Source organism: Aptenodytes patagonicus, chromosome 3 (genome assembly GCF_965638725.1).
Source record: "Aptenodytes patagonicus chromosome 3, bAptPat1.pri.cur, whole genome shotgun sequence".
Lineage (NCBI taxonomy): Eukaryota > Metazoa > Chordata > Aves > Sphenisciformes > Spheniscidae > Aptenodytes > Aptenodytes patagonicus.
The window spans coordinates 120,463,974-120,479,872 of NC_134951.1; the positions used below are offsets into that span (position 1 = coordinate 120,463,974).

The following is a 15,899-nucleotide window of genomic DNA, read 5'->3' on the forward strand; positions in this document are numbered from 1 at the left end:
CCCCTTCTCCCTCCCTGCTCCTGACTGTAACCCTGGACTCCTCTTCACATTGCATTTCTCTTCCAGCGTACAACAGATGTTTGGACATACAGAGGCCTGAATTTGCTTTATGCACAGTGTATTTATTTTAAATCTATCTCCTTCAGCCAGCATTGTGATTTGAGGGGGAAGGTCTCTATCAAAACTGACAGTTGCTTAAACACACAAGTACAGACACTTGAGTACCAATCAGCTGGAGCGAGCGGGGCCACTTGCTATCTTCCATCTTTCAGCAGGGTAACAAGTGGTATTTCAATTTTGCTTCATAGAACTCTGTATCCAGACATGCTGGCTTTTGAAGTGGCTCATGCCTGAGTCCCACACACGCTATGCCTGATTCTTTTTAAAAGGTAGCTCTGACTTCCAGCCATAAATAAAGTATGCATAAAGGATGCCAAAAAGGTTACAACTCTGGAGTCTGGAGCACCACAGAGCAGTACTGCCTATGTTACCAAAGCACTGAGATGGACTTATTTAAGCATGCAAGTCAAATAGTTGACAACGAACAGCAGATTTTTCTCCAGAATTTATCAAGATGTATTCCACGAAGCCAGCTTAAAAAAAACCAGAAAAAATAGCCATAGGGAACATGGACAGGGAACAGAGATGCTTCTGCCTGCTAAAGGCATGACAAACAATCTGTCTTTCATGTAGGCTAGACTTGCATCTCTCCTGCTCTCTGTAGAAGCAGGCTCCCAAGCAGAACAGATGGAGAAGGGGCCCTTTTCTGTAAGAAGTGACATAATCAGTACCCATACCACTACACACAGAGGTGAAAGCAAGGCAAATAAATGAAACAAAGGTGACCTGGGGACAACGCAGTCTGATGGCAGTATCTAGGGGCAATGGTGGAGAGCCATTCCACTTCACTTACCTAGAAAAGCACAGTCCTCCAAAGCAATTTTTGTACTGTACCATCAGAAACAACCACCTCCACCTAACACCTTGTTTCTGACATGTTGCAAAGTCGAGACAGACAGTGCATTTACTTACATCATCTCTACTCCCCCTGGAGTAACAGACGATGATGTTTGCTCTTTGCTGGATGAGGAATCGGTAGTGCACTCCGGTTCAGAGACCGAATCGCTGCTACAGGGCTCACTGTTTGGGGAAGTGTTTCTTTGAGAGGTAGTGTCAGCTGCTACAGGCGGGAGGTCCCCTTCGCTGAATGCATCACTTATAAACATGCCTTCATGAGTCAGGTAAGCCACTTCTGTGTCCACCGTACTGTCTTTAGCAGAGTTCTTTTGTAAGGTGTCCTCCAGGTCTCTGGTTTTTTGGTTCTTGTCTAGAACCAAGAAAACCACGCTATGGATAGTATTTAATGTTGCCTAGAATCAAATATAACTTTTATTACAAAAAACCCAAACCCCTGTGCCACAAACTTGCACTAGAGATTTTCTTTTACCCACAAAACTGAACTAAATCCCGGCTTTATTTTCTATTGTGTAATTAGTATTCGGAGGCAGACCCATCCGTCTTTGATGCTAACCAATATCAGATGTTTCTGAGAATAGTGACAGAAACCTCATTTGGAGCAATCTAACACATACAAAAGTTCTGTCCTAATCCCTAGCAGCCTGAAATGGATGTAATCACACAACAAGAGGTATTATCTCCTTCCCACTGCTCTCTTTGTTAGCAATAATCATTTTTGCCCTGGATGCCAATATTCACATATCCTTCTTTCAATCAAAAGTTTCAATCAAAAAAGCAAAACCAACACCTCAAGACTTCAAATGGAAAATAACTTCATTCCATTTCATGTCTGAACTACGTGAAGCTCTTGGTAAATGAATGTCTTACCTTTATTCTCTTGAGGAAGATGGTAAACTTAGAAAAAATACTCTTCAGTAAATCAAACCACTGAGGAAAATTCATCATCCTCATCTGGTCTGCAAGCCTAAAAAACAGAGCAGTATTCAGTAAACAGCAAATGTTTACTGGCCATGATGCCGACTGGCACATAAAGAAAAAACATGCTTTAAATGGAATTGTAAATATAAGGAACACTGCGTAGACTTTTATCTGGCAAGACAACAGACATCACCTGAACAACGGTCACGATCAACACAATGTATGCAAGTGGAATGGGGAGGGAGGTGTATAAAAATAGATCATATTAAAAAAATGAAAGCCTCACATTTACCATTTAGTTTTTCCAGGGCATAATGTTCTTTTCCCTGGAGTAAGTATGTGATACCAGCAAGGGAGGTGGGTTAATAACATTTTCACAAATCACGTGAAAAAAAGAGATTACGAAAAAAAAAAATTTTGCAAGTGTTACAAAAGCCATGTTATTAAGCCCATTTTGTTGCATTGCAATGAGACCACTTCTGCTATTAAGGTGCAAGTCAGCTGTTTGTGGCAAAGGGCAGAAAAGTCATTGATAGAACAAAAGTTAAACCCTCTAACACACAGTTAGGACCCAATTGCAGAACAGTGAACATTGGGGAATGGTGAACAAATACCCAATGTTTAAAAATGACCCTGTGCCCGTCTTTTCGCAATCTGGGTGTGAATCTCATGCAGATTCTGCCACTCACTTTGCTTTATCAGCTGGTCTGGTTTTATTATCTTGGGGTAACCCTTTGCTGAACCAAACAAATCACAGAGCTACGGAAAGTCAGATGCTGGCAGAAGGGCCTCTGGAGCTGGGACCCCTGGAGGTGCCAACTCCTGCTCGACACAGGTCCAACTAGATTGGGTTGCTCAGCACCCTGTCCAAAGTTTGAATCCCACAGCATCTCTGGGCTGCTGTTCCACCATTTGACCATCCTCAAAGGGAACACACTTTTCCTAAGATTCAACTGGCATTTCTCATCTTCCATCCTGTGCCTATTGCCCCTTGTCCTTCCCATGTACACCTCTGAGAGGAGCCTGGCTCTGTCTACAGCTCTGCTAAAACCCTCCTCCCATGGGATAGCTGTGGGCAGTTCTCCCCTGAGTTTTCCCCTCCCCAAGCTGGATGGGGACCCAGCTCCCTTGACTGCTCCTCCTACACTCTGTGCTTCAGCCCCAACCAGCCCAGTGGCCTCCGCTGGATCTCAATGTCTTTCTTGTTCCTTGACCTGCTGACTATGCTAATATGGCCCAGGCTGCGGCTGCAAGGACACACTGCTGATCCATGGCCAACCAGTTCTCCACCAGGACCCCCAGGTCCTACCCTTCAAAGCTGCTCTGAAGCCAGCCAGCTCCTGCCTCTCCTCTTGCAAAGGGTTGCTCCTTCCAAGACACAGAACTTGGCACTTGCCTTTGTTGGGCTTCAAGAGGTTCCTGCCCACACATTTCTACGGCTGAAATTGTCTGATCTCCTCTCGGGATAGCTCCTATTCTTGTTCATGCGGGAGGTACTGAAAGTACTGACACGTTTTAATACAAAATCCCAGATTATGACAACAGGGAATGCCTTCAAGTAGTTAAGAGATATATGCCTAAATACAGTAGTTTATGCTTCATGCAATGAGATGCACAGAATTTCAGTATTTATTTTAAAGGTAAGTTTAATTTAAGGTAACGTTAGAATCTGAACGAGAAAAGGGGAATACGCAATACTCTCACAAAGGCAGACAGAAGCAGAGGCTTAAGGTGAAAGAGAAGGATAATCCTTAATTATAGGGAAATGTAAGCAAAAATTAGAATGGTAAATTTATCTATGCTAAAAACCGTCCATCTCCTATCCCCACCCACCACCAAAAAAAAAATAATCTGGCTGTATACTTACTTAACAACCACTTCTGTATCTATTTCTTCTATCTGCGATACCGTATTAACCACACACTGTCAAATTTAAAGGGGAAAAAACAAAACAAAAAAGATCTTAGCTTCCTTCTAACTGCTGCTGAGTTTCATAACACACACAATAATCCTCAAGTTAAATAAGAAAAAGTAAAACAAAGGAAAGACATACTTGTATCATTTAACAACTTGATCCTCTAAAAACAAACAAACAAAAACCCCAAAAGAAACCCCCAAAACCACCCCCCCAAACATCTATTTGCAAAATACAGATGATCAAAATGTTCCCAGCTGTGTACTAAGCTCTGGAGGGCACACTGGCTCCATCTCAAAGGGACCTGCTTTTCTGAGCATGGATGCTAAGCACCATTTCAAAAATGTCTCTCAGGTCAGGTACTTAAGAATAGAAACCATATTCTTCCCCTTTCCAAAGTGACTGACTTTGGAAAATATTGGTTGACTTCCTTTTCAGCTTTAAATACAGGACTTGGGATCTAACCTAAACTGGAAGGAACAGCACCAGGGAAGTGTGGAAGCACACACCTACAGTCCTGTGCTTTCAACTGTTAAGGCAGACCCAGTTTCAACTGCTCTCCTAGCAGACATGGTATTTGCTGTCTGTCTGTCCTCTTCACTGCCAGGGCACCGTCCGCCTCTGTCCCTAGATTTCTCTACATCTTTATTGCTACGCTGTGGCCTCTCCTCCAAGGACATACGCTCTTCAACTGGTACATACAAAACTGGCTGGTTTCTTCAGGTCTCCAGAACAATCAATTTTCATTCCAAGCATCTATTGTTTTACAGCAATTTGTTCACTGATCTCTTTTCACATTACTTGTAAGCCCTAGGTACAAATCAACTCCATTTAGACTGAATTAGGGGTTTTCTCCCAAATGTACAGTCAATAACCTGATCAAAAGAGTCAGTAGTGTACAAACTCATCTTGCCTTCAAGTGAATATGTACAATCCAAATGGTGACTGATGGCCACCATCTCAAGCTACATGGATTTTACCTGCATTTTGAATAAGGTGGTCAATACAGAAGCTTCTTAAAAGCAGACCTTGTTCTTGAACTATGCAGCGTGTTAAGTGCTTACAAACCTCTGCTCTTTCCCCTGCCTGGCAATAAAAAGCTACTAAAGTACTGACCAAAACAGCCCAGCAATGCATTTGAACAGGAAGCACATTTGAGATGTGGGAAGGAAAGTTTCCTTTATTAACGAAAAATATCTCTAAGAGTTGAGACAATAGGCCACAACGCAAATGTGTTGCGCAAACCACACAGAAATACTCCAGTCCTGTCTATTTTCCCTATTCAACAGAAACTTACATTGGAAGTTGATTAAACTTCGTCTATTACTGAGCAGAGGTGACACCTGAAAAATCTAACATAAAGACAAATATTCCCAGCAGAATGGGAAAAGCACTTTATGATCAAGAATGAGCAGGAAAACAGGGAGCACTACTTGCCTATTATCCAACTAAACAGAATTTAAAGGAAGAAATGTCTCCTCATGACCGCCAACACAGGCAAGTGAAAAGCCAATGGAGACCGATGGGCAGATGAACAGTTTTATCCTGATGTTGTTCATTCATGCTTTTTTTTTTTTTGGTGTTACACTTTATGTGAAGGCCCAGAGCAGCTGCACGCAGCTGTATGCTCTTGTTCTTCCAGGCTTACAGTAATACAGCATGACCAGAAAGCAGTGCTCACTCCCACCCTCTGCTGATCTTTCAGGGAGCAGGGCAATGACCCCGCCCAGCACCCCATTGCTTTCAGGTGGGGAAAGAACAGGCAGCTAGGGGCAGGGGTGCTTAACCCAATTTAAATTGTATCAGGGTCAAGTGAAAAAGAGCTCACACCATCGCCAAGTCCTTACAACAAGTGGTGGTGCAGTTGCACACATCACTGTCTTCTAATTCTGCCACAATATTTACTAGCATCATCGGCCTGTGTTACCTACACCCACCCTGCACAACCAGATCAACAGAACCGTGGGGCTGCAATGTGAAGTGGATTGGGGGAGCAAATCTGGTTTAAAACAAAATCCTAATAATAATAATAATCCTCCTCCTCCAAACTTTTAAAAGCTGGGTTCCCAACCTGGTTCACAACACAGCTCTGAACAGCATGCTATACTACGAGAACAGGAGACACTGTCTTCATCTGCTGGCAAATCCACCACCTGACTATCTCCCAGCCTTTGAGATACAAATCAGAGGTGGCTCATAACACATCAGAACATGACTCCTGAAATAATCACGTATCTTTAGGGGAGAAAAACACCCCTTGCACAATATTCTCACATATGCATGCAAACAAACAAGATGAGTAAAATTAAAAGTACCAAACACACACTTAAAGTTCAGTCTAGAGTTTTTATTTGCAAACAAAAGCTGTCATGTTACTGTCCAAAATATTTCATGCATTCTTCCCCAAAGAAGTCATCTAAACTTTGTTCATTTGTTGGTTTTAGCTGGTTTTATCTACAAAGATTTTTGATTTTAAAAGATAGATACACTACCCTAAATGGCAAATGATGACAGCAATGTGGACAAGGATTCATTTTTTAAATAATTTTTACAGGCAAGCACTTCTACCTTCTTCATTACTTCACCTTGCTCACTTAGAAAAAGGCAAGGATGTTTGCCAACCTTTTATCATGTGCCTATGCTAGGTCTGTGCTAACATTCAGGCAAGCATTGTTTTCTGTAGCATTTTTTGGGAATTCGATTGTTTCAACTGGCAAGTTTTTTGTTTCTCTTTTTTGTATTTACACCAAGAACTTGGGGGTTTTGTTTATTGGAGGGTTGGGGTAGGGGCTTTTTGGTGTGGTTTTCGGCTTTTTTTGTTTGTTTGTTTTGGTTTTGGGGTTTTTTTTTTGTTTTGGTTTGGTTTTTGAAGCAGAGTGTTATGACACAACTATACTATTTGGGAAATCTGTGTGATAAGAGAAAGAAAAAAACTAAGCTGAAATCAGGGGATTCAGAACAATGGTAATTATACAAAGAAAGCTGTGATCTGCTGTACTGTGCTACCTACTCCTTCCAGAAGGTCTTTTCTGCAAACAGACCTCTGTGCTTCAGGAAGTCCTTATAGTGTCTGCAAGCCCAGCTGCTCTAAATGAGAGACCATCAGCCACCAAAAAACTTCATCAGAGCTGTTCTTAACTACTTAAAAAATAATTTGTAAGGGGTTGAGGCAACCTTGTCAGATATGTTAGAAGTGTTTGGCTTACCTGTTTAATTATGTTCTTTGCAGTAATAATCATTTCATCTCCATATATTTCATAAAAATTTAGCTTTCTTTGTTTTAAAAGTCCAAATACTAGTGATACAAGTCTCTCCTATCAAAAAGAAAAAAGAAAATAAAAAACCACACTAAAAATATCAAGGTGAGGACAAGAAACAATTTTAAGAAATTGCACAGCAGTAAGAAAGTTCATGTACCAAACACATGGTGAACAGGATTTAGATCAGTCCAGTGCCTTGAGACTAATGCCACGATTTAACTATACAAAGTTCCCTGTGGCAATACCAGCTAACAGAGTCCCTTCCTCCTTCATGCTGTTCCTCAGTTGTGCTCATCCACTTGTGCTTAAAAACATGGATATTTCTAAAGATTAGTGAGTTTCCTTACCCCGAGCAAGAATGATATTCAATACAATTGCACCAGCACAAGTGAGAGGCTATCACATTGCAGCACAGAGGTGGGAAGAAACTATAGGGCCGAAATGGGAATATTTAAGTGCTATTGCCACTCACTATATTTCATGAAACCCATGGATGAAACAAGACTAAACAGTTAACGGGATTTAGCAATTACTGAAGAATAGTACAGGCAAAATCCAGAAAAGTCTTTTCCTGGCGAGAAAGCAATCACAATAGCTTAATCTTCAGATGTTCATGATCTTCAGAGGAATGAGGAATATATATATGGCAAATGAAGCATGTATTCAGGGCAACCATATGCTTGATATAAGCACCCATAAATGCACAGGGAGACAGAATGATAACAACATGCAACTATCAGCTTTCATTGCAAAACTTAAATTTTACAGTCAAGTAGATGCGAGAGTCCATGCTCTTTTCCACTTACATGTTGAGGTTCACGAAGTGAACTCAGTATACATTTAATCAGACAAAAGAGAACTGATTATTTTGAAAAAAATAATGTAGGACTGGATTGCAGTTCCGTGAGTTTAGTTACAATTATTTAATTTTATTAAGCACAAAAAAAAGGGGCGTGGGGAGGTTTGGATGAGAAGAGAAATAGTGTAAAATTATAACATTGCTACTAGGGACCTGAGTGAATTAGCTGGTGCTAATTAAGTATGTTAAAGATGTAAACATATTCATCAGACAGTTTATTTCAATAACAGACATACCTCTTCTAGAATTTGGCAATCATCTTCTAGGGGTCTATTTAAATCATTGCGAGCATAAGTTGAAAACTCTGCAATCATCATTTTATCTATCAGCTTTTCCAGTTCACAAAGCTGTGAGCCAAGATGCCTAAGAAAAACAGCCATTGAGATATGAGCTAAATAATCAACCTGAAAATGAATCATTAGTTCACAGTTGAAGAAAATAACCACCCAGCAGGTAATTTCCATGCAATCAACGCTGGCTTAATAGGAGGTTGAAATCTTTCACTTCTTAGAACATTTTTCAGAGGCACCGTCACCTTGCAGCAAAACATATGGACTTGAATATTGATGGAAGGTAAAAATTGGATGTAGGGCTTTTTTTTTTTTTTTTTTGAAGGTGCCGAGTATCTCTCTTCCCAATGAAGTGAACCAGAACCAAGAATACTCAGTGCTTGTAAGTATATAGGTGTTAAAAAGAAGGAATACTTCTTTTGCTCATCCAGTTCCTCAGCTAATCGGTCCACAAGTTCCTCCACTTCAAACATTTGAGCTTTTGATGTCATCACAGATTTAATTCACGTGACTGAGATACAGTAATAGCTTTACATTACAGGATGGCTTTCAGAGAACACAGAAGAGTTTTCCATTTAGATTAAAAATTTGCCATTTTTACGCTACTCTAAAAATATTTTTTCCACGTATTGCAGATTTTAAACCATATTTTGCAGACTGTTGTCATACAGAACCACAAGGGAATTTCTCACGTCAGAAATGTCAACCAGTCTTGAAAAGTTGTGCAGTTACAGAAACATTTAGCAGAGTAAAATTAAAAGTGGGAATTTCAGAGATGCCAAACACTCCAGGCTTTCCAACTTCCACTGACAGCTGAGAGCACCAAGTTATCTGTAAAAGTCAGACTGCTTTTTCTTTAAAAAAAAAAAAAAAAAAAAAGACACTTTGCCAATGAGAATTAACAGGACCTGTGATATTTTAGATAAACCTAGATACAAAATGGGGAGGATGAACCTGCATGGCTCACTGGCTTTAACTCAGTGCTGGTGTAGCTGGACCATTAGCTTGCGTAGAGTGGCAAAAATGTCTTAGCACTCCCTGGTAGGAGCACTGCTGTACCAACGAGAAGCCCACAGGATCCGGCCTCGCAGCCTGTGTAGGGCAAAGTCAGCGCCAGGACGCGAGGAAGCACGATACCAGGGTAGCTCCTCCATGCAGAAGCCCACATGGCCAGCGCTGAGCTAAACTGAATGAATCTTGCTGTATCTGAGTTAGGCAGATTAATTTATTTTAATTTTAAGATGACCAGAGACGTGTCTGCTTTTGAAATTGTTGGTCAAGAATTGGCTGGAATAGACAAAATGGACACATTTCAAATATCTAATTTAAGCAAAAATGGCCTCTAGAAAATCCAAACCAGTTGCATCATGGACATTTCAAAACAAACCCAACAGAAAAAATTAAAGATTATTATTTGCAATGTAATAATGAGTTGCAAAACTTACTGCAGGACTAATACCCACAACACAAAGGCTCTTACTTAGGTAAGCACAAAGATGCTCTTTTGTAAATTATTTCTGTAACTGTGCTTAACTACACTGAAACACAATGTAACCTACCCTCTCAAACCTCAGGTATGGAAATATCCAACAAGAGTTCTTGGTGGCACTTGCTGCCACCACTTCACCCGAGATATTCTAGCCCCTAACAACAAAAAAAATCACTCCACCCTGAAACACGCAGGAATAAGTCAACCCTTAATTCATACTCCAGCGAAACACCTTGGCAATGATCCCTTAAGAGGCACCAGTCACATAACAGGTCCTTTCAATGACTGAATACTACAATTCTCTTATGTAAAATTATGAGTGCAGGGTAAAAATTCTTTTAAAATACATAGACGAGAACTATTTTACCAGGAGTCTGTGGTTTGCCAGCATACCTGTGCAAAAAAATCACCAGATCTCCATCACCCCAACAAGGATTGTGAAAACAATGTAAAAACTGGCAGTACAGATTTGTAATTTAGTTAACACGTAAGTATTTTTGTTGTAAAATTAAAAAGATGAACTTGAAAAGGTTAAAGAGCTCTAAAACTTTAATTCTATCCTATAGCAGTAGCAAGCAATAATCATACAGTTATGACTGATACATATAATCATTGGGGATATTAACCTAGATTAAAGACACCAATTTATTACTTCACAATACCATTAAGGTGCTTTCATTTTTTGCTATAACTAGAATCAAATTACATTTTGCATACAGCATGACAAGAGGAGAATAACTTTTGTACATGGATGATCTGAATAGTTTTCTTACTGCTTTACATTGAATGCTTCTGTGACATGACTCAATTTAAAGCTGTCTGTTCAAAAGCAAATTCTACAAGCTGCCATGTACAACACTAAAGCAACAAGTTTTTTTTTTTTTAAATAAGATACAAATTATTTAGGGGAAGAAAAAAGTTACTAGTTATTTAGAAAAATGAGATACTGATTTAGAAGTTAATCTCTTCTTAAAATCAATCAGGTATTTAACTCACTTGACAATTGTGGCATTCTTGCTCAGAACAAAGCAAGAACATCCATTTGGTATTTCTTGGAAAAAGCTGAAGTATTCATGTATGGCACCAGTTTAGATTTTTTTTTTTTAATCTATTTTTAAATCCACAGCATTCTACTGAAGTTTTATCCAGATCTCCGTCTTTCCATTGCACATTATTTCTCCAAACACGCTATACACATAGGCCACTGTGAGACTTGGGAACAATTGTGCTGGGCTTCTCAACTGCACTTGCATCTCTGGTGGGGGTAATGACTTAGCTTTTAACTTTCTGAACCTTTACTATCCAAAGCAGAGGGGACATTTCCCACTCCCATCGCTATTTTTAACTCTACCAAATCAACCAACTAAGTGTTATTCACAGAAATCACTTTTTACAGACAAGATGAATATTTACCTGCAAATATGTTCCACATCTGAGTGTAATTTTAAAATAATGGCACATTCTTGGGACATCACGTATACTAATCACAACAACAGAATTGCACTCTGCTGACGTAGCACGGAGGTTACTTGATTGCAAAACACAACTAATTCTGATTGATGTTGTCACAGGGTTGTAGAAGTATACTCACTATCACCAAGGTAAATACAAATGTGACTCAGTCAAGGGCTGTGCACCATAATCAAGTTGTCGAGAGTAGGAACAGTAAAGAGGAAAGAAACTGCACTGGTGTCTGAAGATGGACCATCTAAGCTAAAAGAAAGACTAACAGCTTCTAACAACTTTCCTCCCAATACTTTATTCGCTCTTTAAAAAAAAAAAAAAATTAATTTTTTTTTTTTAAAAAAAGACTTTTTCTGAGATCTTTTCTACATAAAGTTTGAGTCTTTTTCCAAACCAGCTAGAAGGGGTGTTAGAAGAGGAACTCATCTGAACAGAGGGACAAGAGTAGTAACCATATAAAGTTCTGAACATTCATGTTACAGTTATTGAGCAACAACCATGTTTTTATTATGCAAACTAGGAACCACCAGGCTGCAGGAACCACATAACCTCTAAACAAAACAAAAAGCTCCCCAGCATCAACTTACAAAACTAAGTGTACAGCTCCTCAATTTTACAAAACTAAGAGTACAGCTCCTCAACTGGCTGATGCAAGTTGCAGAGCTGATTTAACATACACTACTTCTGCCAGCATCGTACCACAGTGGCAGCTTTGCATATGACACTTCTATCCTGTATATGACCGTTATGATAGCTTATTTTACAACAGCTAAAAGGATTCTACTGTAGTAATACTCCTGCATATCACAGAGGACCTTGCCCAGTGCAGTGGCATCTCCCAAGTGGAGCTCTAAGCATCCACTGTTAACAGAAGCAGCCAGCATGGGACCTTGGACTCACTAATTCCCATCACTGTAGCAAACATGGGTGAAAAAACAGTAGCAACAGCAGCTTGGGCAGCACCTTCCCACTGTTTCTTCCCATCCCAACTTCAGCAGCTCACAGAACTGGATTTCTCAGTCGGATGGAGCAAGAGGAAGCACTCCCTGGCCACTGTAAATACAGCTCTCCACAAGAGCAGACATGGCTGAACACGTCCCATCTGACCAGCTGTCAACCTCAGACCACATTTTGAGCCATGGTTTGATAGCTTTGCACTGGCTTTTGCTTCCAAAGCTTCTTCCAGCACAAGCACAGGCTGGAGGCCGACCTACTCAACACACAGTCTGTGCATACTCCTGTAACACCACATGCCTAGGTTAGTCACTAAAGACAGCGGCCCGGAGTAGAGCTGCGTAGCAAGAACTCTATCTCTGGGGTGCTGCATGCATGAGGATTGTAGACCACCACTTGGAAACCATCTCTCAGCTGTGGGCTACAAGCCCTGCAAGATGAAGGTCTAGCCACTGCTTGGCTCTCATCTCTGCACCCTAAACCACCTGTAGACAAGAATGGAGTACAAAGCATCTAGATGTTAAAAGTTCATCCTCCCCCCCAAAAAATTCTCTCTGGCACATGCATTAGTCACACTGTTTATGCCACACTTACATTCTGTACCTTTTGTACTATGTCCTCCAAGAATGAACAAACAAAGGTAAAGCAGCCAACATAACGTGCTCAACACATTCTAGCTCTTCTTGCATTTTATTAATTTCCTAGATGGTTACCTACCGGAAACTGTGAATGCCTTGAAGCTCTTGCTGTAACACCTCCTGCGTTGTTGCTATTAAGTCCAAGGCTCCAACAAACTCAGAAGTAGATAGCAGCAACTGTACTGTGGGCTGTGTTTGGTGCACAGTAGCCATTAACTTCAGTTTATTGTATGCTTTTATACAGTTATTTCTGGTGAGTGACAGTCTTAAAACTCGAAGCGATCCTTCACACATTACTTTATCAATTTTGGAGATTTTCTCTCTAAGTAATTTTACAGCCTGGGAGGTTTTCCTGAGGTAGTCCTGCATCTCATGCTGAGAGGTCATTGCATGAAAAAATGCTTCTGAGCGCAGAGAAATCTGATGAGCAATATTGACTTCCACAATGTCTAGATAATGGCTCAACTAGAAAGAGGACGGAGGAGGAAAAACAATGTTGTTATGACTTGGCAAGTCTATCACCATGCAAATCTACTTTCAGGGTATTTGTCTTATTGTATCATGAGGAAATTTTGCTAATAAAAATTAAAAACCTTTTTCAGATTAGCAAGCAAACAACTACCCATTGTGGTTTGATCATTTGTTTTTAAATGAGCTCAAAATCACTTTGGGAAGGCTGACTTGATGGCTCTCCTGCTTGAAAATTACAAGGTAGAAAAGCAAATAATTTTCAAATACCCAAGCTTTTGTATCACATGGTTGCACACTGGCACTGTTACAATATGGCCATTAACCAGGAGGCAGGTCTGGATACTGGCTTGCAACTAAGAACAGTATACACATGCAAATATGCTATGTACTTCTGGTCACTGAAGCTGCTAAAGATGCAGCCCGACTACACTTGATGACATGGCTTTGGAATGGCTCTGTTCATTTAAAAGGCTGTAGCATCTTCTTTGTAGAAAAATCCTCAGGATAGCTCTGGCTGCAGTTGTTTTTTGCCAACCAGTTGGAGTTCCTATTAAACCTATTTCATGTGTGCTGGCACCGTGGGATTCCCAGAGACAGAGTATGCCTACATGTTCAGAACCTGAAATTCAAATTCTCTATGTTGAACAGTTACCAGGCCACTGGGCTGGCCTGATTATTTGAGCTGTAAAAGCTCTGTGCTCTGGCTTATGCTGAATATGCAAACTCAAAGGACTGAGGCATTAGGATGCTCAACTGAATGCTAATACTCGGATGACATGGTTTCTAAGAGGTGCCAAGCACTCAAACCTCATGCTGAATTTCAAAAGGCCCATCCAGAGATGGAAAGAAAATCAGCTGGAGAATGTTTCCTTCTTATAGTTATTTTCATCCTGCATGTATTTAACACTGGGGATTTATACAATATGTAAACCCATCTTTTTTGTAATACATTTAATCAAAAACACCCTCCACCAAACAGCTGTGACACACCTAGCCCACAGGAAAAGCTGAGACAGACTGTGACACAGGGATCAGAGAAAGGGTTATTATGATCATTTATTTATGTGATTGTACCAACCAGATGCCCCAGGTCCCTTCACTGTGCTAAGCGAGGTAGAACAAACAGAACAAAATGATAGTACCTGCCTCAAAGAGCTTACAGTTCCAATGTAGGGTAAGACATGGAAGGAGGTAAGGAGGAAAAAAATGTCAGGGGGAAATTGTTCAAGCAGATCAGCAGCAGTCCAAAAGCACTAATAGCCTAAGTACGTGTGCTTAAGGCAGATTTTTCCAAATCCTGTGGAAAAATAGTGCCTGGAGCTAAGGATAATTATGGCAGCAGGGTGTGTATTTACACATGGTAAGTGTAAACCTCGCGCAATTCAGAGCCTTTAAAAAGTAAAACAAAAAACTTGGGCCCTTTTCAGTAACATGAAGCAGTGTAGTAATTTATCAGGCATGTGACTTTAGAGGCAACAGAACTGTTTTACACTCTTTAGGTATCACCTCTCCAAAGAAGCGTGGCTCACGGCTATGCAAAACCTCATTTTCACTCCACTGCATCAGAGACGGCTCTGGGTCTCCTTCACTCAAAGTCCATGTTGAGTGTCCATCCTGCTGCTGCCAGGCCCACTTTGCAAGTTTAAAGCATATGCCAGACACTGCTTTTTCATCTTCAGACAGCAACTGCCACAAGAAACTCCAAAGAAGTATTCCTCCAACTTTAGGTGTGGAGGACAACCCAATGAAGGATCAAGTTAGCCTCCAGCAGAGCCTTTCTCTTCCTCCTGACCTGGAGGGAGAGCAGGAAGACTATCTCCTGGAAATTTGGAAACATCTTCTAGAAGATTTCATGTTATTTTTTCTTAAGGCACCTCACTATTTCCCCTCCCCCCCCCCACCCCCGCCAGCTCCCAGAGGCTTTAGTAGGTTAAACAGGAGGGAAAATTAAAGTTAGAAAACAGACTCCAAAATTATGTAGATTTTCTATAAGCATTTTGTGGGTGTTTGTACCATAAAAATTATTTATTATGGGATTTTCTATACTATGGCTACATAACTAACAAAAAAAAAAAAAAGACCAAATAAAGACTTCTGTTTCCAATATGAAAGAAACAGTTCTGCTTTCATGCTCTCCAATGCACTCAAGTCCTTTGTGAAATGCAAAAAATGGATCAGTGCAGATGACATGACAACAAAAGGTAAGAGGAAGCCCCTGACATACAAAACCTTAGGATTTAGTATTTCTTTTAGCACAGAAACCACAGTGCCTTGAATCTGGAGTTTTCCTGAGATGTGAGAAAGCAATAGTTTTAAACAGTGTACAACCTCTAGCTTTCCCTTCTCATGGAATTGCTCTTCTTCCCTACCAAACAGCTCCACATCTCTGAAGTTCTCAATATATACCTGCTTCACTAAGTTTTAGTGGTCATGAAGAGCCAATTATTATGCCATATATAGATTCTTTTTTCCAGGTTTGATAAATACATTTATTTAGCAGGGGAAAAAAGTTCTCTTTCAGTAAGATGCTTCCTGCATTGTTTAGTAACAATCTGCAGCCTAATGTCAAATGAGAGATAAAGCTCACAACAGTGATGTCTCAAGAAACAGTACAGAACAGCAGCAATGGAGTTTCTCTGTAGTAACAGCTGTGATGGATAATG

General features: G+C 40.4%; 1 protein-coding gene across 1 annotated transcript in view; it reads right to left on the reverse strand.

Moving 5' to 3' along the window:
- The window catches only part of VPS54 (VPS54 subunit of GARP complex), a 52,231-nt gene that overhangs the window by 18,854 nt on the left and 17,478 nt on the right, over nucleotides 1-15,899 (reverse strand). Inside the window, exons 8-13 of the mRNA XM_076334991.1 lie at nucleotides 12,845-13,230; nucleotides 8,167-8,293; nucleotides 7,018-7,125; nucleotides 3,764-3,819; nucleotides 1,846-1,942; nucleotides 1,033-1,370 (exon numbers count right to left, since the gene is read on the reverse strand). Coding sequence (XP_076191106.1) covers nucleotides 1,033-1,370; nucleotides 1,846-1,942; nucleotides 3,764-3,819; nucleotides 7,018-7,125; nucleotides 8,167-8,293; nucleotides 12,845-13,230 — 1,112 coding nt within the window. The remainder of the gene's footprint in view (nucleotides 1-1,032; nucleotides 1,371-1,845; nucleotides 1,943-3,763; nucleotides 3,820-7,017; nucleotides 7,126-8,166; nucleotides 8,294-12,844; nucleotides 13,231-15,899) is intronic.